At 44.4% G+C, this 27,723-nt stretch overlaps 1 protein-coding gene across 6 annotated transcripts in view; it reads right to left on the reverse strand.

Annotated features, from left to right (window-relative positions):
* FARS2 (phenylalanyl-tRNA synthetase 2, mitochondrial) overlaps window positions 1–27,723 on the reverse strand; it is a 198,387-nt gene that overhangs the window by 120,837 nt on the left and 49,827 nt on the right. For all 6 annotated transcript variants that reach the window (XM_083747361.1, XM_083747364.1, XM_083747365.1 and 3 more), the window contains 2 exons: window positions 20,714–20,873; window positions 16,193–16,324 (listed from right to left, as the gene is read on the reverse strand). In XM_083747361.1, coding sequence (XP_083603487.1) covers window positions 16,193–16,324; window positions 20,714–20,873 — 292 coding nt within the window. The remainder of the gene's footprint in view (window positions 1–16,192; window positions 16,325–20,713; window positions 20,874–27,723) is intronic.

Below are 27,723 nucleotides of genomic sequence, written 5' to 3' on the forward strand. Positions count from 1 at the left end.
TATGGAAGCCATTCAAAGCGTTGTTTGATGAGGAATCCTAAATCTGATAATGCTTAAATGGGGAGGGGAATAGAAAGAGTCTGGATTCAAGAAGAGATTGATCTTAAAGAGCAGGATGGAGGGCAAAATTTGAAGTAATATATATCAGTGATTTTCAGCATATGACAGTGATGCTTCCAGGGAGCTGTAGGTTTCCTTAGAAGCTTATCAGGGACAATAGTGAGTCAACAGTGAACAACGATTGCACGCCACGGCCAATCTTGCCCTCCAATGTACAGCCAAAGGGAAGTTTTGGATGCATTTGAAGGTACTGGTCTTCAGCTGTTAAGACTGGGTTACACAAGTAGATAGCACCCTGATCTCAGGTGGATCATAGCAATGGTATCACCACATTTACCTTTGGTAGTTGTGTGGAAGAGGAAATTTCAGCAAGTGTAGATTTTCTCATTTCTGCTTCTAAGTGGAACTGCATAGGATTGGGAATTTTAATCTGAAGTGGCCATGCTGAAAAAAGGATGGTCTTCATTCTGGATTAGTTAACTAATTTATTTATTTTAGTTCCCCTGCCTTGTCCATCATCAGCCCTTGTTCCACACACCAAAATTGCCATTTATAATGTTCCTAAGTGACAGTCTCTGTGGGTACTGATGCAAAAGCAGAGCGCCATAAATACACAGCCTCCAGCCAACTGTGTTCAAGCTAATCTCCATTAGCTGTTATTTCTATAAGCATATGATACCTTGTGTAGTTCCAGCAGATATGTGTATCTGCGCTCTCTCTATATATATATTTATATGTATTATATTATACATGCAAACTCCCCAAGTTGTGCTTTGGCATAAATTTGCAAGCTTGCTCCAGATGTCAAGGTGTTATCTATAGCCAGAGCTGCTTCTGCAAAGATTTGGCTAGTGAGCCAGCCGTGGCCCTCCCTGGAGAAGATAAATCTGATTACTGTCACATGTGCTTTCACTCATGTCCATGCTAAAATATTGTAATACACTCTACGACGTATGTGGAGTTGCCTTCCAAAGAAAATCCAGAATTTCAGAAACTACAACTGATAACTTTTGTTCAGAATGCAGCTGCCAGATCGCCAAGCCCAAACCGAAGTGCTATTTGTGACTTTTTAATCGCTTAACAGCCATTGGGTCCATGACTACCTGCACCCATGTGAACGACAAAAAGGTCTACTACACAGCTGGCTTTTATCCAAAATTAGGCTTTCTCCCCAGGGATACCATACATTTACAGCACATTCTCCCACACCAAAGAATCCTGAGAAGTGTAGTTAAGGTGCTGGGAATTGTAGCTCTGTAAGGGGTAAACTATAGTTCCCAGAATTACTGTTTTAACTGTATAGCATGTATGCAACAGTCTCTGGACTTCCTAGCATTATCCTCCTCATCAGTTTTTTTGGTTCCCTCCTCTGTACTCAGGCAGATGCTAAATACCATGTTTTCCCATTGAGTTATGGCAATTGAGGATGTGATCACAGAATCACAGAACTGTAGAGGTGGAAGGGGCCCTGAGGATCATCTAGTCCAACCCCCCTGCAATGCAGGAATATGCAGCTGTCCCATACAAGGATCGAACCTGCAACCTTGGCATTATCAGCACCATGCTCTAACCAACTGAGCTATCCACGCACTGATGATCCCTCGAGATTTATCACTTTGCTGTTTTGTAAAGTATTGCTGTATTGCTTTTTGAATTTCAATAATGGTGATTTTATTGTTTTATTTCTTTTTAAATCTCGCATGTGACACTTTGGGAGCTGTTAAGCTGACAATCTGACAAAAAATAAACTTTAGCCTAACCTAAACCTAGCAAAATTATTATATAGCAACCACTTCAACATAATACTTAGCATTCCACCCACATGTAATTAGTCACACCTGTCGGTCTTCATCCAAAGGTTTTAACTGCATAACATTCCACAAGAAACTGCAGTTTAACGTGGCTTTTCAGCATGGGAACCATCCAGCAAGAACTCTGCATATGAAATATTGTCTGATATGACCATGTGGGTTTTGTGCTACTCCTACTTGGAAGGGCCTCTGTAAAATCTGCAATGCACTCAGGTGCATCACCAACTCCATAAGCAAGAATTTATTGTCGATGATGCATTAGGAATTCCAGTCACTGATAGTGCAGAACAAAAATGGCTAATATAGTCTGCACTACTATGAGTCACAGGAAGGATTTCCCTTCCATCTACTTGTTCTTTTGGAATAATTCATTAGCTAAACGTTTTATGTGCCACAGTCAGTCACACTCTGACTCAGACACTTCTCCCGCCCCGCAATCTCCAAATCCTCAGTACTTGCCTGAACTCAAAACATGTTCTGGAAAACAAGTTAATGTGAGGTTTGTTTGTTTTTAAAAGCCTTTGATTATAATAGCGAGAGGAATTCTCTTTGGTGGAGGAAAAAGATAATTTTTTATCTTATTGCCATTGCAGTTAGGATACTTGGGAGTCAGGAAGGCTTTTCGCCCTACGATTACACATACTCTGTTCACAAAACCATCACATTTGCAGCCTGCTGCATTTCACGCACACCTCGTTCCTTGAATTTCACCATGATTCGTTTTTCACAATCATTTTAAGCACAAATTAAAATTTTGCACATTTTGTATATTACCGCTCAGGCTTGGTAAAGGTAAAGGATAAAGGGACCCCTGACCATTAGGTCTAGTCGTGGCCGACTCTGGGGTTGCCGTGCTCATCTTGCTTTATTGGCCGAGGGAGCCGGTGTACAGCTTCCGGGTCATGTGGCCAGCATGACTAAGCCGCTTCTGGCGAACCAGAGCAGCGCACGGAAATACCGTTTACCTTCCCGCTGGAGTGGTACCTATTTATCTACTTGCACTTTGACGTGCTTTCAAACTGCTAGGTGGGTAGGAGCAGGGACCAAGCAACGGGAGCTCACCCCGTCACAGGGATTCAAACTGCCGACCTTCTGATCCGCAAGTCCTAAGCTCTGTGGTTTAACCCACAGTGCCACCAGCATCCCTTGGTACCCTCAGGCTTGGTACACACACACACAAAAAGCTCTCATTTTGGTGATGGGTGTGGCAGACGAAACATTGTGATCTCTCTAGCTGATCAAAATTCAATGAGGAAGGGAAGTGGAAGCAATACATATGGGAGGAAATGCTCCGTAAACGTGTCTGTTGTGTGTTCCAGTCTGTACTAGAGTTCTTTGGAAGCGTACCATTAAATTTCAGGGTGCTGAGAAGTGCTGTCACACCACCTGAATGTTCCCTGTATCAAAAATCCTTGGTCCTTGAAAAGCTAGCATATCAGGGAGCGTTCTGACCTATCATAGACATAACAGTGAGATGTCTTTTGTCTTCCTTTAGATGTTACAGGTGATGGCATTCCAACGGTGTTTGAAATTAGCCAGGTGCATTTTGCCCCTGGGCTTGGACCACTTGCGCCCAAGTGAAGATGCCTGGGCACTAGGATGGCGCCTGACAACTCCACCATCTGGGGATCATTGGATCTGGACTGTTTTCACACACTAATACCCCATCCTGTAGACGTCTATCAGTTATCATTTATCTGCACACTCGGAATGAATTTCTGGAACCAAAATGCTTTTTTCCGTGCAGCCTGAGCAGGAGCAGTCACCATTAAGAAAAAGAGGTTGGAATTGGTCAATATATATGTGGACTGTCTCAGGATCAAGTGACTTTTCTTCTTTAAGTTCTCAAAGCTCTTAACCTGGCTCAAGGTTGCCATCTGGACTAGCCAGATGTTCAGCTGAGACTCAATCACATCATTCGAAAAATAAGACTTTAGAGTTGTCTTCTCCAAAATGACTACTAGGCATTCCATTCTGGCAACTGCAATCTTGGTTTAAGGAGCCATTTGGCGCCTAGCTTAAATACCTGAGTTTCTAATACTGCATTCCAATATGAAACCGACATCTGCCTTCCGAAGTGGAACACTGCATCTGGCTGTTGCTAAATCGCTCTAAGATTACAGGCCATAAGACAAGGAACTAGGAATAGACATGCAAACAGGTACAAATTGATTTACTCTGGTCTTCCCAAACGTATGTTTGCTGTCTAGACAGTTCATGCTCAAACACCTTGCAATCTTGTTTAGATTGCTAGTTTAAGCACACACAACCCTTTCAAAATTCTGACTGGCCCTAACTTTTGGGAGGTCATTTTAGGCATGTGAACGTCATACGATGAAGACAGACAAAACATATTTTTTTAGAGCAGTGGGGCTCTTCTGGAAACATCCTGCTGCACTCAGTTCAATATATGCTTGTTCATCTCCAGGACTGAGCTTTGGAGGCAAAATAAAAGGTGGGTTGTTGTTTTTTTAATTTACAGCAGAAGCTGACTATGGACAGCACTTACCAGTTCCCAAAAGGTCACCAAGAACTATTCGTTCAACCTGGATCCCAAGTTAGTTTTGTACTTATTCCTTTCCTTTTTTTAAAGGATAATAAACATAACACAAATATACAGGCAACTTTTTTTTAAGGTGGGTGCCCCAATTTAAGACTGAGGAAAGTGTGGACTGCTAGACCAGCATTTGATGCACTTGTGTGGGCATCTCTCATTTCAGCTCAAGGAGAAACCCAGGATTCCACTATGAGTGCCCCTTTTATATTTATCTTTATTCCTATTCAGCTCACTCTTTGCCCTAGATTCTTTTGGGTGGGGAGAAGAGAGAGTGCTTCACTACATAAAAGTCCTGCTTTGATTAGGAGCTCCAGTTAGCTGCATATCTGATCCTTTCTTGCTCCTAAGAGATCATAAGTCTAAGGGCAATGACCACACCGAGGGCCTAGGAAGAATGCAGGAGTTTTCTTCTGCTCTTAAGATACACTTCTTGCAATGCAAAAGATGTGCATTGCAAGAGAGGGAGGTGAGCCATAAAAAGGTCAGGCTCACCTTAGGCTGCCAGCGGATGCTGCAGAAGAGGTAAAACAAAATTGTGCCAATCAGCCTGGGAACAGCTTCTTCACCCGCTAGACTAAAAAAGACACTTAACATTTATTTCCAGAAAGAAAAAGGAGGAGGGAAACTCAGAATGTCAAGGCTTTTGGTCTATTCAGACAAGCATTAAAAAAAATAATCCTTGGAACATTAGAACATTTCTATGAGCCTACTAAAATAGCATTAATTCTATCTCTTTTTTTAAAAAGCATTATATAGCAGCAGCTCTTACGTTGCCTACACTATTCAGTATAAAGGCTCCCTGCAACTTCATTGTAATGCAGACCCCCAGTACTTATTGGTGCTTCTTATATAATCATCAGATTGCATAACCTAATTGTGTCTGAAGTGCTCATGAAAAATGAGACATCACTTTAAAATTGGTTAATAATTCATTGGTGCTATTTAGGTGGAAAAAATACTTTTAAGCATCTGGAGCAGCTGACACTTTTTATTGACTTGTTCATTTGAAATGGGCTGAATACTAGTAATAAATATTTGGGCTCCATCTTTCACTGTTGGACGAGGGCCCTTCAGTCCCTGAAAAAGTCAGGCATGTGGGACTATTCCAGCTTCTTTCTTACATTTGGTGCTGAGAAATGTTTTTAAATGATTATAAATACAGAAAGCAGCCTTGTAACAAGTCATGTTATTGATCCATTGACCCTGGGCTGTCTACCCAGTGTGGAGAAGTGGTCAGTATGTTGGACTAGGACCTGGGAGACAAAGTTCAAATCCCCATTCAGCCATATAGGTCACAGGGTGACCTTGAGCCAGTCACAGTCTCTCAGCTTCTCTCAGTTGCTTCACAAGGTTGTTGTGGGGTAGGGGGACCTCTAGGGGTACAACACCCTGGATGAAAATTTGGCTAGAAACACAATAAATATAGAATACCCTAAGTGACAACAATTTGTCAGGTTCCCAGGTATGGTTTGTTCCTGACATGGACTATGCAACCTTTTCTAACGGAGCTCCTAATTGTATCTGTCTAACAAATGAGAGCTTCCGGGTCATGTGGCCAGCAGGACTAAGCTGCTTCTGGCGAACCAGAGCAGCACACAGAAACACCATTTACCTTCCCGCCGGAGCGGTACCTATTTATCTACTTGCACTTTGACGTGCTTTTGAACTGCTAGGTTGGCAGGAGCAGGGACTAAGCAACGGGAGCTCACCCCATTGTGGGGATTTGAACCGCCAACCTTCTGATCGGCAAGTCCTAGGCTCTGTGGTTTAACCCACAGCGCCAACCATAGGAGCGCCGCAACCCCAGAGTCGGTCACGACTGGACCTAATGGTCAGGGGTCCCTTTACCTTTACCTTAACAAATGAGAGCACTAAGCAGAGGGCAGGTGAGGTTTACCAAATTGACACAAACCAATCTTCCAATCAATATCCCTCTGTACCAATACCCTTCTCTAGTACTTCAGCAATATCAATCCCTTCCCACAACCCAAACACACGTACACCTGGCTTACTAAGTACACACCATCTCCGATTGAAAAATAATGATCAGCCATACTTCTAGACTCTTTATTGAGCAACATGCTTTGGTCTCAGTTCCATGCTACAGTGTGGCGGCTCTGTTCAGAATCTAAGTTGACTTCCCATCCAACATCCAATTCCTGCATTGAACGTGGTTGGACTAGATGCGGGTTATGGGACACGGGTGACACTGTGGTCTAAACCACTGAGCCTCTCGGGCTTGCCAATCAGAAGGTCTGCAGTTCAAATCCCCGCAACGGGGTGAGCTCCCATTGTTCTGTCCCAGATCTGCCAACCTAGCAGTTCGAAAGCATGCCAGTGCAAGTAAATAAATAGGTACCGCTGCGGTGGGAAGGTAAACAGCGTTTCTGTGTGCCCTGGTTTCTGTCACAGTGCCCCGTTGCACCAGAAGCGGTTCAGTCATGCTGGTCTCATGAGCCGGAAAGCTGTCTGTGGACAAACACCAGCTCCTTTGGCCTGAAAATCAAGATGAACGCCGCAGCCCCTTAGTTGCCTTTGACTGGCCTTAACTGTCCAGGGTCCTTTACCTTTTACCTCAGACCCTTCAGGTTCCCTTGCAACTCTACAATTCTATGATTATATAAGCTTGGCATCATTGAAAATGTTGATGTGTGGCATCCTCTAGATACCATGGCTGTTTGCAAAACAGATATTTTGGGGGCGCGGGGGAGGAACCAGTATCCAAATGTATTAGAACAACACAAACAGAATGCAGAAAGCAGAACACAGCAGCAGTCACTCATTTATCGATAGAACTTCAGTCTAATCACCTCTACCCAAGGACTGAGTGAACAGATGTCTTAACAGGATGTGGGAAGCCTAGCAAAGAGGCCTCCAGCGCCTCCAGGGAGAGGGAGTTTCACAATCGGGGATAAGGTCCTCTCTTGTGTCACCACACAGCGAGCCACACAGGCAGATGGAACAATGAGAAGGGTCTCCTTTGATGTCAACGCTGGAGTTGGCTGATATGTTAGGGATCGTTGAGAAAGGGGTTGAAAATAAAACTGCCAGTATTATAGTGCATTTATGCTCATCTAGGGTGGTGCAACCACCCTTAGAATACCATGCACGGGTTACTGGTCATTTGCCCCTCAAAAAAGACTTCTGCATTTCTCAGTCCAACTCCAGGCCTCTCAAGAATTGCAAAATCCTTGCCAAGGGCTTTTCTATACAATATGCTGGTTCCAGACTTGGTTCTTATTATTTTCTTTTCACATTGATTTCACTGGGAACTAAGTGCAACTTAGTCTGGATTCAACCTTGTATCTTCCTAATGCAATAAATTATTTCCCATTTATTGCACACAGTCTTCACATTTTCCTTTTTGGCGCATGGATGTCAACCACCTTGTGAAAATGGGACGCCTCCCATAGACTTTCATTACTTGTTGTGAGAGCTATATAGAACGTGGTTCCTTTAGTGTCGTGAGAATCTACCGGGTGTTACTTGTATATATGTGTGTGACAATTCGTTTGCTTACCTCTCTTTCCACCTGTGCTATTTTGCCACTGAGCTATGCTTCCCTCCATCCTGGAACCTAACCACAGACTAATAACCCAAAATTTGGGAATGTGCTCTATACCCTATTTGCTTCATGTATAAAGGTAAAGGTAAAGGACCCCTGACAGTTACGTCCAGTCGCAGACGACTCTGGGGTTGCGGTGCTCATCTCGCTTTACAGGCCAAGGGAGCCAGCGTTTATCCGCAGACAGTTTTTCTGGGTCATGTGGCCAGCATGACTAAGTCGCTTCTGGTGCAACGGAACACCGAAACCAGAGCAGCGCAAGGAAACATTGTTTACCTTCCCGCTGGAGTGGTACCTATTTATCTACTTGCACTTTGATGTGCTTTCAAACTGCTAGGTTGGCAGGAGCAGGGACTGAGCAACGGGAACTCACCCCATCATGGGGATTCAAACCACCGACCTTCTGATCGGCAAGCCCAAGAGGCTCAGTGGATTAGACCACAGCGCCACCCGCGCTGCATGGGCTCAGGGTAGATTGCAGTAATTTCATCTAAGTTACCAGATACCAAAAGGGGCTTATAGCCACTTAACTGTATGGATGCCTGGATGATATTTCTTTTGATAGTTTTTTTCTTCATTTAGTGACTGGCAGTGTAGTTTGCGGGGACGCAGGCGGCGCTGTGGGTAAAACCTCAGCGCCTAGGGCTTGTCGATCGAAAGGTCGGCGGTTCGAATCCCTGCGGCGGGGTGCGCTCCCGTCGTTCGGTCCCAGCGCCTGCCAACCTAGCAGTTCGAAAGCACCTCCGGGTGCAAGTAGATAAATAGGGACCGCTTACCAGCGGGAAGGTAAACGGCGTTTCCGTGTGCGGCTCTGGCTCGCCAGAGCAGCGATGTCACGCTGGCCACGTGACCCGGAAGTGTCTCCGGACAGCACTGGCCCCCGGCCTCTTGAGTGAGATGGGCGCACCAACCCCAGAGTCTGGCAAGACTGGCCCGTACGGGCAGGGGTACCTTTAGCTTTACCTTTAGTGTAGTTTGCAAAACTTGTTTTTCCATAAACCATGGGTATCCTTGCACATAGAGTTCCCTGTAAATCTTTACCCAGTTCTTAATTTATGAGAGACAATAGTTAAACAGATATGATCCCTGCTCACTTTATATCACCATGCATGCAAGTTTTTCCTTAATCCACTTCTGAATTTTATCTGCATCACAGACCTGTACTTTTGCATTCAGAAGCCCTGGTCTTATGCTAAACTGCCAACTTGTCTGCTGCAGAAGCAAGCAGAAGCAAAGCTGTGTACCACATGGAATCCCAGCAGAAGTTCAAGTGCCGTTACAGAACCACAACTTTCAGAAATTCAGCCTTCCTTTCAAACAAATAACTTGCTTCTTAGAAAAAGATGTAATGGGATTATCATACAACAAGACAATATTTGTTCCTCCTATGCAAACACACACAGATTGTGAGCAAGGCTATATTGATTCTGCCGAAGAATACCAAACTGCAGCATACATAATGGATGTGTCAGAAACGATAAAATCAGAGGAGTCAACATTTCCAAAACATTACAGGCTTCTCTTAAGACAAAATGCGAGCTCAAAAAAAAATCTCAGCGGCAAATTAAATATAGGCATAAAGACAAATTACAAGGAGAAGGAGAAAACAAATGATGCATATGTTTTTAACACACTGTACGTGGGTGTAGCTATGAGCGACAGATAGTGGGAGAGCACAAACATTCACAGCTTCCACTGCCACCAACTTAACCACTGCCTTAAGTGAAGAGGAGTGATGGAGGTGAGTGGAGGATAATTGGGCAAGGTTAAGAGGCTGGCTAGTGAAAAGAAAAGGGAAAAAGAAAATGGGGCAGCCTAACCATTCAATATCTAAGTGCAAGTTTAAAGGCAAGATAAAGGGTTTTGGTCTGGTTGGAAGAAAGAGAACCAGAGGAGGAGGAGGAACTGGGATGAGGGAGCAAGCAGGAACATACAGAAACATATGAAGATGTCTTTTTCTTTACTGGTCCCATTTTTCTCTGACGGAAAGCCGTTTTCTTAACATCTCAGGCAGAGGCATTTCCCAGCCCCATTGCCCAAGATCCTTTCACTGAATATATCTGAGATTGCATCAGAGACCTCCTGCATGCAAGGCACAGGAAATACCCAGGAGTGGATGAGACGATAGGATGCTGCTGCTGCTGCTCATCTGATCTCTTTGTCGGTCACATCGCTACTGCTTACCAAAAAGTAGAGGAGGAGCGACAAAGTGGCGACGAAGCTGGCACGTGCAAATACACCAGCAGAACCAATCCGGCACTCGTGCCACTGAGTCTGCAATGCACCACCCTCACTGCCACCTCTCCCTGCTCCCCCTCTACCTCCGGCTCCCAAGAAGAAGCAGCAATGTGACTGACAGAAGGGCAGGTGGGCCACAGCATCTGACCATGCCAGTTGTAGAACTACGGTGTAACTGGTAACATTGGGAACTCTTCGAAGACAAATGAGAAAAATTCTATTGAGGAAATCCTATCTACTCACTCACTTTGTCCCACTGAATTCCATTGGGGCTTACTCCCAGCTAAGTGGTGTTAGGACTGGAGTCTTATGGATCTACGTTTTTAGGGTGGAATTCAACACAACGCTAAGGAGACAGTTCTATCTTGCCTGGTTCTGCTCGCCTGGTGGAAAAATCTCTCCCTGTCCTCCCCTGCCCACTGTTCTGGGGGTTCTCCCACTTCTCCATACCTGATTTGGAAAAAGCTCAGAGGGTACATGGCAGGAGCGGAAGGAGCTAGTCCCTGTTGTGCTAGCAGGAGCTTTCTTCGACTAGCAGAACAGGTCTTAATATTTATTTTGAAAATGTATAAACCATATAAACCATCCCTTCATCCAAACTTGGATTTCAGGTTAGTATACAAAAATATTTAAAGTTGCAAACATCTTATACAGCAAGCCAACAGTGCAATGCAGTTGAGAACAAAAGCATACAACCAGCTGAAAATATCACTATCTAACATACCTGGGCATAGTGTATATGCCAACACACAGTGTTGGTGACAGGTGTAACACCCTCAAGAGGGCATTCCGCACCCCTCTCTCTTTTGTACACCCATGATGCACTTCTTCTGAGGCAAAACCACATGACATTCTCTTTCAGCCCTTGGGTAGGCAATACATTGAAATAAGAAAGTTAATATGAGAAATATCACTACACCTGGCTCGCTGCCGAAAAACTTTCCCTCACAGTTTTGTTTTTGCCTTGAAAAACAACTCATTGTTCAGCCAGAAATCTAAGAAATGATCAACAAAATGACAGGTTTTTGTGGCACAGGTGTTAATTTATCAAACGAAGTTTTTCCCTTCTGGTTTTGTCACAGCCATTTTAGAAAGAAATTAAGAGCTGATTCACACATCACATTTCTATACAGACAGCCTGACAGGCAAGTCTTAAAAACGTACTATAAATCTATGAACAACTTTAAGAATTGGTTCGCATTTTACTTTTTGACACGTTCAAGTGCCCTTGACACTATTTGTCCTTCACAGTGGCTCACAGTGAATATTTCTTATGTGGGAGTCCCCATGTGGTGATAACCAGAATTTACTACTTCAGAGAGATTTTGTTCAAATAAAAGAGAACAAATACCAGCTGCCACCCCGTTTTGTTTTGTGCTACTGAACAAGAAAGAGATGCCTTCCTTTTCTGTCCACCCTTACATTCAAGTGATAAGCAGTATAGTTCTGACACTCCCTTTTAGGACTCTGCTGAAGATCAAGTCAAAGTCACATAGGTGATGCACACAACTATTTGTTTACTGACCTCTCCAGCCCAGTCAACCTGAGCTGTTTTTTGCAAATGCCATCACCAGAATGGTTTGCCCCACATTCAAGACTGCCTGCTAACTGAGCTTCATGGACTCTTCCAAATTCACCAAAGCCAGGCCCAACACACATGGATAATCTCATCGACAGCAATGCAATGTCTTGTTTCAAAATCCCTGCAGTAGTATTGAGTAATTGCATTTTCCAAACACAGAGACGTTGCTATTGGGAAGATGGACCAGGCTACTTGCCTCACCTGTTGCATGACATCTGTGCAACTCATAAGACATTTTCTGCAAAGAAGACATAAGCTGCAAGACGCAAAGCATTAAAAGCTATTTTCTCTAAAACACAGTCCGCAGCTTGATATATGCTTCAAAAGACTGCTTCTCCAAAATTTTATTTGGAACGGATTCATAAACAAGTAAACAAGTAAAACTATGCCTACAAGGTAACATTAGCATGCCTTTTCCATTAGCTACTGGTTAATTACTTACACTGCGTGATGGACGGTTTTTCACGTGTCAGACTGAAAATTGCTTAACACAAGGGTGTGCAATTCAAGCCATCCTGAGGGTCATTTTATTACCATTAGTAGACAACATGAGCCATGCCAAAGGCTATAGACAGCCTGTAATAAGTGCTAGCGGTATTCAAAGTATGACACACATCTCTGGGCTTGTGCATGCTCCATATTGCCAAAAAAACAGCTTGCAGTCTGAAAGGTATGTCCCATTACAGAATCACCTACATTTACCTCATTCAACATTTACCTCATTCAACTCTTTCGTTTCAATTCGTTTTTTGCATGCCAATGTTTTCTAAAATTTTGTATCACCGGGTGCACCCAACTCTCCATGCTCATACCATGACAGGGCAATTTTCTTTGTTTTGCTTTAAATGAAAAGTTACATACAGTGGAACCTCGGGTTAAAAACTTAATTCGTTCTGGAGGTCCGTTCTTAACCTGAAACTGTTCTTAACCTGAGGTATCACTTTAGCTAATGGGGCTTCCTGCTGCCGCCGTGCCGCCGCTGCGTGATTTCTGTTCTCATCCTGAAGAAAAGTTCTTAACCTGAGGTACTATTTCTGGGTTAGCGGAGTCTGTAACCTGAAGCGTCTCTAACCCGAGTTACCACTGTATATAGTCTGGTGCCACAACACATTGATGTTGCAAATAACCAACCTCTGAAACTGTTGTGAGAAGAAAAAGTGAAATCCCTTTCATGCTTCACTTATTCACGAACAACCCACAAATTCATTCAAAATGGCAATGGACACCCTTCCTCCTAAGCTGAGGGTTCATCCCCATGGTCAATATCTGCTCCTGATGCCCTTGGAGCCTCTATAAAGTACAGAACAACTGAAAGGATAATTCCTGATTCTTCTACCAGCATGACTCAACCGCTTCTGGCACAACGGAACACCGTGACAGAAACCAGAGCGCACGGAAACGCTGTTTACCTTCCCGCCACAGGTGTACTTTCGAACTGCTAGGCTGGCAGAAGCTGGGACAGAAGAATGGAAGCTCACCCCATTGTGGGGATTCAAACCACCGACCTTCTGACTGGCAAGCCTAAGAGGCTCAGTGGTTTAGAGCACACCCTGGGAGTAAGCACCACTGAAAACAGTGGAGCTTATTTTTTTAGTACAGTGGTACCTTGGGTTACAGATGCTTCAGGTTACATACGCTTCAGGTTACAGAGGCGTACCCAGAAATAGTACCTCGGGTTAAGAACTTTGCTTCAGGATGAGAACAGAAATCGTGCTCTGGTGGCGCAGCAGCAGCGGGAGGCTTCAGGTTAAGAACAGTTTCAGGTTAAGAACGGACCTCCGGAATGAATTAAGTTCTTAACCCAAGGTACCACTATAAACTTAAAACTAGGCTTAGGCTGCTACATTGGGGTGTCCAGTTGCTTAGTTCTCATGGTCAGGTATATTCTACATTCATCACGCTAAGGTTGTTGTGTGTGAAAGCAGGCCAAGGAACAGATTTTACTTTCCGCAGTTCCAAATTTCACTATAGCCTGAGCCATGTGTTGAAAAGTTCACTCTCAAGCATAGAGAGGAAGCTGAATCACACTCTAGGAATTGAGACACAAGGGTTGTAGAATCTTTAACCAAGAAGCCCAAAGAGAAAGAAAATCAGAGGCGGAAGAGAGCGACACCTGCTAAAGCTTTTGCCCTTCCCTTTCTCTGACTTTTCAGCGGTTCAGTGCATACTTCTATTCAAATGTAAGTGAAATCAAGGAAAGGTTTCTAAACAAATCAAAGAAAGGTTTCTCAGTAAAATACTCTTCTGTGCGGCATTATCTTTCGGAACACAAAGCATAAGAGGTCCGACAAAGAATCTATAAGACATGAAACAGTGCAACGGAATTCTTCACTCACAACTAAACGTTCAAAACTGGAAACCTCAAAAGGTTTGGAGACTTCACTGGAACCTGAAATGTCCTCAGGTTTCCCTCCAAGGAACAAACTCTTTTCATCATAAATTACATGTGACGATGCTCTGATGTTTCAAACTCGCTGGGGACCGCGATTGTGCCTTTTGATTTACCCTCAATGTTCCTACCACATTACTCTTATTCCTTATGTATAGGAAACAAGGCAACCGTTGCTTGAACAGGCACACTCCCAAGGCAAGCAAGCATTTCGTAACTTAAAAAAGGAAGAAGCACAGCTAATAAGATTCCAATGCTCAACTTCAATCTGTCATAATGTTTTGTGTGTGCGTGTTAATATAATGACCTTTATTGGCAACTTTTTCAGTGCCTTGTCATTTTTTTAACCAACACATTAAACAAGCTGTTAGCTGGCCAAACAGTGACAACTTAAGGATGCTTTAGGATTTCCTGAAACCTTGAAAATACGGAGTAGAGTGGTATGTGCCCTGATCAGTGGCGCAGCATGGGGGGTGCTACCAGGGTGATTGCAAAATTTTAGGGGCACGCCTCTGCCTGGCTCCCTGTAACTTCACTTCTCGCAGTGAGGGAACCGCCAGAAGGTCCTCAGTGCTGGATCTCAGTGTCCAGGCTGAACGATGGGGGTGGAGATACGCCTTCTGGTATACACCAAGTGGCAGCTAAACCATCAGGCTATTTGAACTGCTTCTATCCCAAATGTTGCATCTTTAAGAAGTGCACTTCAACTTGCTTTCCCCTGCCTCTCTCCTGATCTCTTTTTCTTTGTCATCTTTTGAACTGTAAGCCTGATGACAACTGCAAGCTCCTCTGGAAGCCTTCTAGGGGTAAAGGTAAATAATTATGTTTTATGGAATCGATGTCTTGAGCACACGAGCAAAGTCTGTCCTGGTAGGGAACTCCTCTCAACCTACCATCCAACACTGCAGAAGGAAAGACGTTTAGTCTGGCTTTGGTGAAAAGCCTTCAATAGTTTGGTACTGTCAGGTTTTTAATGTAAGATGTTAACTTAAAGACATGCCCATATTGTACTCCTACTGCCAGCGGACTACAGACTGCGTGTGATCGAGATCGCAAGTCACTGTGTGCATTATCCCATAATCTTTGCTTTAACGTCTTTAGGGCGCCTTCATAACCCAGGTAATACAGTTGGGGGGGTGACAGACCAATAGAGGTCCAATGGAAGGTGTCCATCTGGGTCCATTATACTCTCTTCTAGGTCATTTAAGAATAGACAAAACAATGTGGGGGCCAAAATGCATCCCTGTCTCACCCCCCTAGTCATCTCGATGCTGTTCGATAACTGTCCCTGCCGACCGCATCGGACCTGCAGTTTGGTTCCATTGCACAGGGCTTTTATAAGAAAGGGCTTTTATAAGAAAGAGGAGTCATTTGTCCTGCAAAATCAGATTAGATTTGGACCATAGCTGGGATATGGGGGTGGAGTCAAATGCTGATTTCTGATCCATGAAGACCACGTAGGCTGTATGAATTGTGTATTGTGTATTGCTTTGTAACGATTTGTTGGGTCTCTGGACCGTAATAAAGATTGATGATGATGAAATAATTATATGGTCCAGCCTCTTACATTAAAAACTGGCCTTTCTGGTAAAAAGTCCTTGCTCAAACTGAGTCCTGACACCATCTGCAGAGATTCTGCAGCCTTCCCAAAGCTGAGCAACCCTGTGTTGCACCCAAGGATATTCACACTTTTTTGGAGACAATACAATCTGTGCACGATTCCGCCTCCAAAAACAAAACAAGCTCCCTCCCACTACACTGTGCATAATTGGGATTGAGGTGTGAGTTTCTGGTTTACCAATTAATGCGGTAACCTCACTGCGTCTGCTCTCTGTCTCCGAGCTGCTAGCAGGCACTGCTGCTAATGCAGATCTGTGGGTGTACGGCGAGCATGTGCTCCGAGCAGAGGCAACGTGCTGGAACGTGAGACTGATTGCGCTGGAAGCCTGTGCTAATAGAGATGTCGATGAAGCCAAGGCGTTTTTCGTACCTGAGTTCACTAGCTGCTGCTCCATGACTCCGCAGCCCAAGACTTCCATCCACTCTCCTCGGAAGTTGATCTCCATTTCAAAGGAAGGGTGAGTAAATGGGAAGTAGCAGTCCACCCATCTAATCTCCAGATCTGTGCCATAGAAGCAAAAAAAGGGGGAGGGGGTGATTAAGATGCTTGCTTCTCCCACCCTTAGCAAAACTCGCCCTTCAGTTAGCAACATCAATTACTGCAAGCCAAAGAAAACAAATAGAAAGCCAACAAATTTACAGCACTTTTTGTGAGTGCAAGGCAATAAAGCTTGGATATTGTGAAGAGTCGTTGTGGGGGAGGGGGGAAGCACTCATGCCTTTTCTAATAGGAAAAACACTTTGGGCAACTCAGGCACCCTTTAAAACCAAATCAATCACTTGTCAAACTGCAGCAAGCACCTGGCATGGCAGGAAAATGAGCCCAAGATTTTCCAGCAAAGCAGGTAATTCTGTTGGGCTCAGTAACCTGAAATGACTAACAGCTCCCCAGAGATAAAGAATCATCGAATCATTGAGTTGGAAAGGGGCCATCAGGGTCATCTAGCTCAACCCCTGCAATGCAGGAATCTTTTACCCAACATGGGGCTCAAACCCGCAACCCTGAGATTAAGAGTTGCTTGTTCTACTAACTGAAACTTATCCTTATTCTTTTTTAAAGCTGTTACCTTAATGACCTCTTTTAGCAAATCAAATCTCCATAGGGTGGCATGTGTTCTTTTGCACTATCGCACCCTTTTAAATAAGGGACACAGGTGGCGCTGTGGTTTAAACCACAGAGCCTAGGGCTTGCTGATCAGAAGGTCGGTGGTTCGAATCCCTGCGACAGGGTGAGCTCCCGTTGTTCGGTCCCTGCTCTTGCCAACCTAGCAGTTCGAAAGCACGTCAAAGTGCAAGTAGATAAATAGGTACCGCTCCTGCGGGAAGGTAAACAGCATTTCCGTGCGCTGCTCTGGTTCGCCAGAAGTGGCTTAGTCATGCTGGCCACATGACCCAGAAGCTGTACGCCGGCTCCCTTGGCCAATAAAGCGAGATGAGGCCGCAACTCCAGAGTCGGTCACGACTGGACCTAATGGTCAGGGGTCTCTTTACCTTTACCTTTTACCCTTTTAAATACAAAGTTCTTCTCCTCTGATTTGTGGCTCCACTGCAACTATTTTATAGAGAGAGTTGCATAATGAATTAAAAACTATTTAATCAAGTACTGTACAGATATTTAACCAAATGGTGAGGGGAAACTGACACACACCAAAAAGGCTGGATAAAGGAAATGGTTTCGAGGGGAGGAATCACAGAATCATAGAAGTGGAAGGGACCCCAAGGGTAATCTAGTCCAACCCCCTGAAGTGCAACTTACAATTGAGTTGTAAGACTCTCGCTTTGTGCCACAGGTGAACCAAACCTCGCCACTTTCAGACAGCTTTGGAAAAGCAGGATGGCAAGAAGAGAGCAACAAGCAGCAGGCCAGAGGTGAAATGTGGCAGAAGCGGGGGTACAGCTTTGCACACAGGAACCTGCCTCAGTGGAATATTTTTCTCACTTATTCCTCATACCCCGCTTCTGCTTCCCAAGGGAAGTCCAAAGCAGCTTAAGAGCAAAACAAATATTTGCTGTAGGCAGTACAGTGGGACCTCGGGTTACAGACGCTTCGGGTTACAAACTCCGCTAACCAGGAAGTGGTTTCTCCAGGTTAAGAACTTTGCCCCAGGATAAGAACGAAAATCGCGTGCCAGCGGTGCAGCGGCAGCAGAAGGCCCCATTAGGGAAAGCACGTCTCAGGTTAAGAACCATTTCAGGTTAAGAACGGACCTCTGGAACGAATTAAGTTCTTAACTCGAGGTACCACTGTATGTTTATAACACTTGCAGATCTGTGGCCCTCCAGGTGAAACTCCAGTTCCCATCAGCCCCCAACCAACACAGCAGGGGTGCCAATTTGAATAAAATATTGTGGGGGCCCAGGTAAGCCCCGCCCCACATAATCGGTCACATGACGCAGTACACACACACACACACACACACACACACACACCATTTGAATGGGAATGCCCATTAACTTTGTGGGGGCTGAAGCCCACATAACCCCTGAGAGTTGGCTCCTATGCAACACATCCCATGGTCAGGGATGATGGGAGTTAGAAGTCCAGCAACATTTGGAAGGCCACGGGTTATAGGAACACGGGATTTATAGGAACAACAGGAAAAGGTGCATGGTAATAATTAATGGATCGATGTGACTACAAAGGCTTATCCAAGAGGGTTGTTGTTGTTTTTTGCTCGAGTGGCTCCTGGTCTAGTGCTGTACAAGATGTTCTTCAATGATTCGTTTATTTGCTATAATTGTAACTCTCCTTTCCTCCAAGACATTCAAGGCAGCATACATGGTCCTCTACCTTGATTTCATCGTCACAACAACCCTGAGAGGTAGGTTAGGCTGACAGATAGTGACTGTCCCAAGGTCATTCAATAAGTGGGGAATTTGGACACGAGTCTCCTCAATCCTAGCTCCAACCGTGTAGCCAGGCATATGCAGACAATTAAGAAGAAGAAAAAATTTGTAGCAGTTAGCAGGTGATCTGTAAGTTTAAATTTTACACGCTGTTTGTGTGTGTGTGTGTTGTAAACAGCATTGCCTTGGTTTTTTCCTAATGAAATCGTGGTATGCAAGTATTTTTTTTAAATAAACAAACATTATGACCATGACACAACACATCAAATTCGTAGGGAGAACAAATCCGAGAAAAAGCCACAAACGCTTTGCAGTGCACATTGCTTTGCCATGTTGCTGAAGATCAATTACATTTCTATACATATTAAAAGAAGTACGGATGAATGGCAATCCATTATCCAACATTGTATTTACAAGGGAGGCAGCCTTAGGCAAGTCCCTATTATTTTGGACTCAGCTGGATAACACCGGCCTTACCGGCTGCCAAGATTACTGAGAAAGTGAGGGCATGGGAAAAGCATTGAAGGGCCATAGATCAGAGGTGGAGAACATGATTTGCATGCCGAAGGGTCCAGATTTAAACCCCCACCCTCCGCCTCGGCTTCTCCAGATACAGCAAGGAAAAACTCCCGTGAAAAGCTCACACATAACCAGCCCAGAATTATAAAGCATAATAAAAACAGTCTGCAATTATGCAGTTCAATTAAAACCAATCTATAAAACCAAGTGAGAGGAATCTTCAGAGGCCATTTGAACATCATAAAGTAGAGGCTTGTCTTATCCTACATGGGAATGCAGTCCACAAATATGAGGCCACTATTTAAAAGTCCCTGTTTTGCTGGCCATTGGAAAGATTGCTTATTGCCCTGTTTACCTTCAGTGTAATGTTGTCATCAGCTTGCACACACAAAAACCCAATACATTTTATCCAGGTTCATGTACAAAGTGAGTTTCAAAACAGAGAGGTGACATGGGTTGATTGTATAAAGCAAAAATGACAAGTATTCATACAAACCCCAAACAGGAAAATTATTGACAGTAAAAAAGGACTGTTAGACACCTTATTATTTGTGTAGGAGGTTTAATTACAACATTCTTTGCTAGATTTTCTGCTAAAAATAACTCTCTTTAACAGCTTCCAAACGTGCCAACATATTGCATGAATTCTAACACTAACTGTGTTTCCCTGATAGATATTTATGTCAGCAATGAATACAAGATTTTTGCTGGGTCTCAGAGCAGAGTCCAGTATTCTATGGTAACAATTCCTAGGACTGGCCATCCTGGCTGAGGCTGGCCAGTCAGTCTACGCTGATGGACAAAGGCTCTTCAGATTTTCAGACAGAAATCTATCCTGGCCCTACATAAGAGATGCTGGAAATGTTTTGCTCCTGATATTGTCATGGACTGGTTGGACGCAAAGGAATGGTGGGAGAAACTAGCTAGGGAGCCATGGAGGGAAGAAGACTCAGAACCCAGGGAGTGGTGGTGGGACAACAATGAATGGTCAAACAGAGAAGAAGGAAGAAGGAAGAAGGAAGAAGGAAGAAGGAAGAAGAGAGAAGGGAGAAGGAAGAAGAAGAAGAAGAAGAAGAAGAAGAAGAAGAAGAAGAAGAAGAAGAAGAAGTAGTAGTAGTAGTAGTAGTAGTAGTGTCGGAAGCTAAAGAGTGCAATTCTTGAGAGCATGAATTGTTTGTGGCAAAAGGTATCGTCCGGGTGCTGTGATATCATCAAAATGGGTTAGGAGATACAGTAAAATTAGTGGATCCTAGTTAATCATGCCCATTAATGTCAATGGGTCTACTCTGAGCCTGACTAATATTGGCTACAAGCCAGTTTTCCAGGGATGGATAAAATGGGCATCACTAATGAGCAACACTGAGATTGGGGAGCAGTTTGTGTTTCCGGGGATGTTGTCGGCACTGATGCCTTCGTTGCTGCATTAAATCATTTCAACCGCTGTTGACTGAAGGAAGCATACAGCATTGCAAGTATGTCGGGACCACATTAGCAGGATCAGAGGATCAGCACATGAGACACGTACCATCACCAAAGAGATGAGCCACAAGTTTTGTCAACGCCATTTTCAAGCTGTGTTCCATGAGCCTTGCTGCTTCCATGGTGTGTGTCTCTTGCTTGTGAGGTGTGCGGTGGCCTTGTTCAAACAAGCAGAAGCTTTCTCCACCACCCACATTGCTGAATAGCTGTTCAAAAAAAGAAAAAGGAAAGAATGAAAACAATCTCAGCGTCGGTACAGCCCTTTCTGAATATTCAAAGCACTTTGCATATTTTATATGGGTTATCTTTACAAACTGACCTGTGAAGTTAAGGTCGAGCATTTTCGCTTTAGATACTTTAAATACGAATTGCTGTTGCATTTCACAGACTTTCATTCCGCAGTGAGTTCATTCCCACTCAAGTCTCATTCCAGGAAGTTCATTCCAAGACAAGTGTTGTTCGAATTGAAGGTTTCCCAGTTCACACTCTTAGCAACTGTCCCTCAACCTCTGACTGCAGGGGTGGAGAACCTGTGGCCCTCCAGTTGTTTCCAGACTACAACACCCATCATACTTGACAATCAAGCATGCTGGCTGGGGTTGAAGGGAGTTGTAGCCCAACAACATCTGGAGTTCCCTAGTCCTGCCTTTGAAGATGCAGAGAAAATCCCGAAAATAACCAGAGTGTGCTTATGTGGTGCAGTGGTTAAGAGCGGTAGTCTCGTACAGTAATCTGGGGAACCGGGTTAGCATCTCCGCTCCTCCACATGCAGCTGCTGGGTGACCTTGGGCCAGTCACACTTATTTGAAGTCTCTTAGCCCCACTCATCTCACAGAGTGTTTGTTGTGGGGAAGGAAGGGAAAGGAGAATGTTAGCCGCTTTGAGACTCCTTCGGGTAGTGATAAAACGGGATATCAAATCCAAACTCTTCTTCTTCTCCTGATAGTGTACAAAACTGCTATAAAAATGCATTAATCATCACAACCTACCTGCAAGGTAGGCTTCAGAGAAAGTGGGAGAGAGAAATATGTGCCCTGGGGCAATCAGGAGCTACAGAGTTGAGCAGCGATTTAAACCAAGGTATTCCAAACCCAAGCTCAGTAATTTATTCCCCACCCCCCAAAAAATGCCTTTGCTTTTTAAAATGCAGTCAATCTATATGCCCCTGTGGTCTCATTCAGGAAGCAATTTCTTCTTTCAACCTAGCCCTTGGTAGGCTCAACACTGAGCTCTAACCCATGTCTGGTCAGATTCAGAATGAGTTATCTGCCACCGGCGCTCTAGCCGTCTCAACGATTGTTTCATTGCCCTCAGAAGCAAGTAAGATTCCCTGACAAACAGCTGACCCACGACTGCAGCTCTTCTCCTGCAATCTCAGGGGCAGAGGGTGCATGCGGGGGTGCCGCTTAAGTCAGTGACTTCACTCTGCCTCATGAGTGGGCTGGTCCTGCTCCAAAGAGTGCTATGCAATGTTATGCGTTCAGGACCAGGGAGTAGCAGTAGTTACTCTGCATTAGCATACCCCACTATTACATTTTTGCCTGAATTAACCTAGCTGATTCCGTTGAAAGGGGGCCCAAGATGACACAGTGCTACCTGCTGATCCTAACTGCTGTTTCCTGATCAGGGGACTTCAAAGACCTATCCAATTAGCTTCTCTCCCTGCTAAATCAAAACTCCTGAGATACAAGCCCAACTGCCTTTCATCCTGCTGCAGCAAGCCTGGACATGTCTCTTCTGAGACTGATATGACACACACTACCGAATCCTTGCCATTTTCCGAAGCCTTGCAGAATCCTGCATGTTATCAGAGTGTGACGCTACTTCCTATCCTTTCCTATAATCTGGGAACTTTCCACGCTATGTTGTGGGACACAACATATCAAGGAGAAGATCGACAGCAAGTGATATTCTCTGACGAACAGCTGACCCACGACTGCAGCTCTTCTCCTGCAATCTCGGGGGCAGAGGCAGTGCTTTCCGTTTTGATGCTTGAGATAAAGTGGGAAGTGCCACCTTGCCCTGCTGCCCAGCCCATCGCCTCCGGCCAGCGCTGATTTCCGGCGAGATCTCGCCAAGATCTTGCAAGATTCTGGCAAGATATTGCTGGAAATCAGCGCCAATGGTGGCGCCACTTCTCTGGCGGCAGAGGAGTCAGTGGGGCGGGCAGGTTGCATGCAGGGGTGCTGCTTAAGGCAGTGGCTTCACCCTACCTCATGAGTGGGCTGGTCCTGCTCAGGGGAGTGTTATGCAATGTTATGCACAGCCACACAAAAAAGAGGACACAGGTTTGCATAGTGCTATAATTTAAAGAGAAATATAACAATACATCTCAATGCAGTACGTTTCTGAGCACAATTCAAAGTGTTGGTGCCGACCTTTAAAACCCTAAATAGCCTCGGCCCTGTATACTTGAAGGAGCGTCTCCACCCCCATTGTTCAACCCAGACACTGAGATCCAGCCCCGAGGGCCTTCTGGCAGTTTCCTCATTGCAAGAAGTGAAGTTACAGGGAACATGGCACAGGGCCTTCTTGGTAGTGGTGCCCACTCTGTGGAACACCCTCCCATCAGATGTCAAGGAGATAAGTATACAGTGGTACCTCTGGTTACATACTTAATCCATTCCGGAGGTCCGTTCTTAACCTGAAACTGTTCTTAACCTGAAGCACCACTTTAGCTAATGGGGCCTCCTGCTGCTGCCACGCCGCCAGAGCACGATTTCGGTTCTCATCCTGAAGCAAAGTTCTTAACCCGAGGTAATATTTCTGGGTTAGCGGAATCTGTAACCTGAAGCGTCTGTAACCTGAAGTGTATGTAACCCGAGGTACCACTGTACAACCTTTGTCTGAACATCTGAAGGCAGGCCTGTACAGTGGTACCTCGAGTTACATACGCTTCAGGTTACATACGCTTCAGGTTACATACGCTTCAGGTTGCAGACTCCACCAACCCAGAAATATTACCTCAGGCTAATAACTTTGCTTCAGGATGAGAACAGAAATCGTGCTCCGGCAGCGCAGCGGGAGGCCCCATTAGCTAAAGTGGTGCTTTAGGTTAAGAACAGTTTCAGGTTAAGAATGGACCTCCAGAACAAATTAAGTACTTAACCCAAGGTACCACTGTATAGGCAAGTTTTCTAATGTTTAATGTTTTGTTATGTGTTTATATATGTTGTAAGCCGCCCAGAGTGGCGGGGCAACCTTCACACACAGACTAGTTTCTGCACACACTCACACACTGCTGTTTATTCTCCAACCAGGCAAGTAAGAGGCACGATCATAGTTCAAGGAGATGTTTCATCCAGGCGAAAAGGAGGATGTAAATGAAGGCTGGTGAGAGAGATATAGCCTGGAGGAGAAGCTGTGTGGTCCCTGGCTTCAAATTCCCCACCAAGTTCTAATAGTCAGTTAGGACGTTTTGCCATTTTCTAGGGTTCCCCCCCTCCCCAATGATTAAATGCCTTGTGTATGCAGTTGTGCCAAACTTCCTCTAAAGGAGGAGAATCCACACTCTAAATCCACTTAGTCTGGACCAACCCTTTTTTTCTTTTTCTTCTGCAAATGCACTGCAGCCTCTAAACTGATGGATTAATAATGACACTAATGTGGAACTTGTGCATCAACAAGAACACTTCCTGCCATCACAATCACTCTCTGACACAATAAAACTTGTAAGATCACACTCTGGCCCCTGCACTGTCAGTCAATGAGTGGATACTAAAGTCGATGCGTTAATAATGGAGTACCCTGGGCTGCTTACAGTGGGGAGTTTTAGTTTGGGAAGAAAACAACACAAATTATTTTAGACAGCTCGTCACATCACCTCTTGGTGTAATCATTGGGCCCTTCAGTCCACAAGCTACCAGGTGGAAAAAGCTCAGCTTGTTTATATTGTATGAATCCAGCCAACATATTTAGATAGTGAAGCTGGTTTTCAAAAGGGGGGCAGAATATACAAATTAAAAATGTTATTAGTCTATGATTAACACACTGATGGGTATTAATTTCATACTTCCCTACATTTATTTCACTGATATACAGAAACATTTGTCACACAATCAACTATCATCCACACTTCTTCAAAGAAATGCATACTGAATTTTCAGTTATCAAGCCATACTGACAATTTTGGTGTGTGGAGCTTAAAGACATGACACTCCTAGGAAATTAAAGGGGGCCCCACTTATATCTTTCTGTCTGAGGTTATGCTGAGCCTCAAAATATAAACGCTGGTGGCCTCCACTCAGGCGTGATTCTAAGGCTGAAATGCTGGTGGAAAAAATGTGGATGGTGGCAGAGATGGAGAACAGCCTTTACTCAAGAGCAGAATGAAAGCAAAAACAAACAAACAAATCAGAATCATTTAGCCAGTCAACAACAAGAAGAAGAAGATTGGCTCTTAGAGAACTGTGAACAAGGCTGGCAACTGTTTTTCTGGCAGGACTCAAAAGCACTTAATAGACAGGTGACAAGTAGAAATTACATCATATGATGATCACTGATTCTATGGCAATCGTGGGCAAAGCTAGAGACAACCACTGCTCCATCCCATTGTGCTTCACTTCCTTCCCTCACACTGAGGATCCCAACTGAGATACGGCAAACCATCATTTTACCTCCAAACCAAACCCTGAAAGCTATTTAACTAGAAACCACAAGTTAGAATTTACAGTAACCCAAATTTGACACGATCAGACATCATGGCAAGTTACAAGGATCACAAACAGTGGGTGTGGGAATGGGACTGGGGGGAGAGCTGAAAGGAGCCCACAAACCCAAAGCCCGCTCACTATTGATGGGGCTGTGATATCTGAAGAGAGCCCATGAGCTAAGAACAGCTTCACTTGCTGAAACCATGCTTCTTGAACAGCTATGAAACACACACATGCCTTGGCACTCCAAAAGGGGGCAAACCTATCTCAGGTAGAAAAGGGAAAGCATTTGGCTACTCCAACATCACCAACTTTCTAGCTGAACAAAGTAGAATGCATGTTTCTTGCTTTGGCAGTTTCTGGTCCCCATTCTCATGTCACAATAAGTCATATCCTGAAATAAACCACGATACATGCTAAGTGCAACCACGCCTCCCCTTCCAGAGTAGAGGAACAAAGCATGGAAAGCATGATTTGCAAACCAGCACTTCTGGTTTGTTCCTTTCCACATAAACCATGAATGGAAACTAAATTTTGCTCCTGGCTTACCGCTTGTAGTTTTCTTGGTTTGTAAGTCACGCTAAGTCAGCCACTCTGTGGTTTGCTTCCCTCCTTGGAAGGGGGAGTTGTGAAACTGACATGCCTGAGCAACATGCAACTAGTCCACAGTAAACTATGGTTTATTGGAAACCATGGTGCACTGTGACGAATAAACCGGGCCTGTATCTGAGGATGGGTAAGGAAATGCCAGATTCCAGTAGTCTGTTGCCCGCTTCACCTCCATCTTTTTGCATCTCTTCCTAACCTTAAAGGGAATGCATTTCCTCCTTAGTTCCTTTCAGTGTATACTTAGCTTTCTGGATATAGACCGAGTTACGCCTCTTCCCATGTTACAGCAATGGAAACAGCAACATGTCAATCAACAAATACGTGTTTCACTTTGTTCATCTTAAGCATCTTTATTATGTAAACACCAGTGTGCACTTCTGAGATGGCAAGTCTGCATCTTCCTCTAAATAATCAGATGCTGAAGGCAGCCAGCAACAGGAAGCTGAATTATCAGAAGGGCTCTCCCACATCCCCTCAGACGAGCTTCCCAGAAGATTACACAAAGGTTGGCATCATCTGAAACATATGCCTCAAGCTGTCCACAATATGCATGTTTTCACTTTTGCTAATTGAATCTCACTGCTGAAATAGACACTTTCAATTCGCATTAGCTCCCTCTGGCGGAGAGAACACCACGTTAAATTTAAAAGCAGCACACCTTAAAAAGTCAAGTTTTAAAGACATGGTTTCCATATAAACTCTTCTGGCAGAGTTAGAAGGTCTGTGTCAGGCAGGCAGGGAACAGTGTAGCCCCCAAATGTACTCCCCTACTCTTCTACATGTGACTTCAGTTCCTGCTGCTGCTGAAGTGCCTTTTGCAAAAAGGAAAAACACAATATTCACTAGAAATTCAGTATGGCACATATAACTTTCAGGCTGAAGTTACTGCAAGGGATCAGTAGCTGATGGAGTCTTAAGGCAGTGCTCACCTGACCTGCATTGCTGCTGCTTACTGGAAGGTAAATGAGGAGAGGAGACGTAGCAGTGAGGTCAATGCAGTGCAAACCCACCAGCAGGAATGCCACATTGGCTCTGCCTGTGTGTCTGCACTGTGCTGACCTCGCCTGTCACAGTAAGCAGCAGTGATGCAAGGATTGCAGGTCAAGTGTACCCCATGCCCCAGCATCCCATCAGCTACTGCTGGGGTTGGTAACCAGTCAAAACTCAACTCTCCTGCTCAAAATGCTGTTTTGCTTGTCAACTGTCAAAACAGAAAGACATACAGTCAGGGACAAAAATGTACATGTCCAGAAACAGATTTATTTTTGCAGAATATGCAATATTCAGATGGGCACTTTGCACATTCCTGGGAGTGCAGCATCTCAAAAAATCAGAAAGGAAATGCCACTGCAGAAATTCAGAGTCACTGTGTCCTTAAGCCCAGCCTGGCTGGGGATGAGGGAAGAAGCTAGCTCCTTCCACAGTAGAAAAACAATTCTGAACCATTTCAGAGTCGCCCAGTTTGAGGTGCTGGGATATTTGACACAAAAAGCTGGCCAACTTATTACAGATCCACTGGGAGAGAAAAACATGCAAGGCTAATACAGTATATTTCATTCCTTTCCACTAACATACTCCCACATTTTTGAACTCTTCATCACTCCTTTGCAGAAGCATCACTTGCACAAATAAAGTAAAACAGAGGTTACAATAGATCAGAGAAAAGAACATTATCATATTTTAGTATTAAACCAGAAGTGCTGGAGGAGGAAGCATATTGGAAGCTGGGGGAGGAACAAATTGTACAGGGTTTTGCAATATCCTTCCTGTGTGTAGAAGGCACAACCTACACAGC

The sequence above is a fragment of the Podarcis gaigeae genome (genome assembly GCF_964106915.1).
Source record: "Podarcis gaigeae genome assembly, chromosome: 7".
In the NCBI taxonomy this organism is placed as follows: Eukaryota; Metazoa; Chordata; class Lepidosauria; order Squamata; family Lacertidae; genus Podarcis; species Podarcis gaigeae.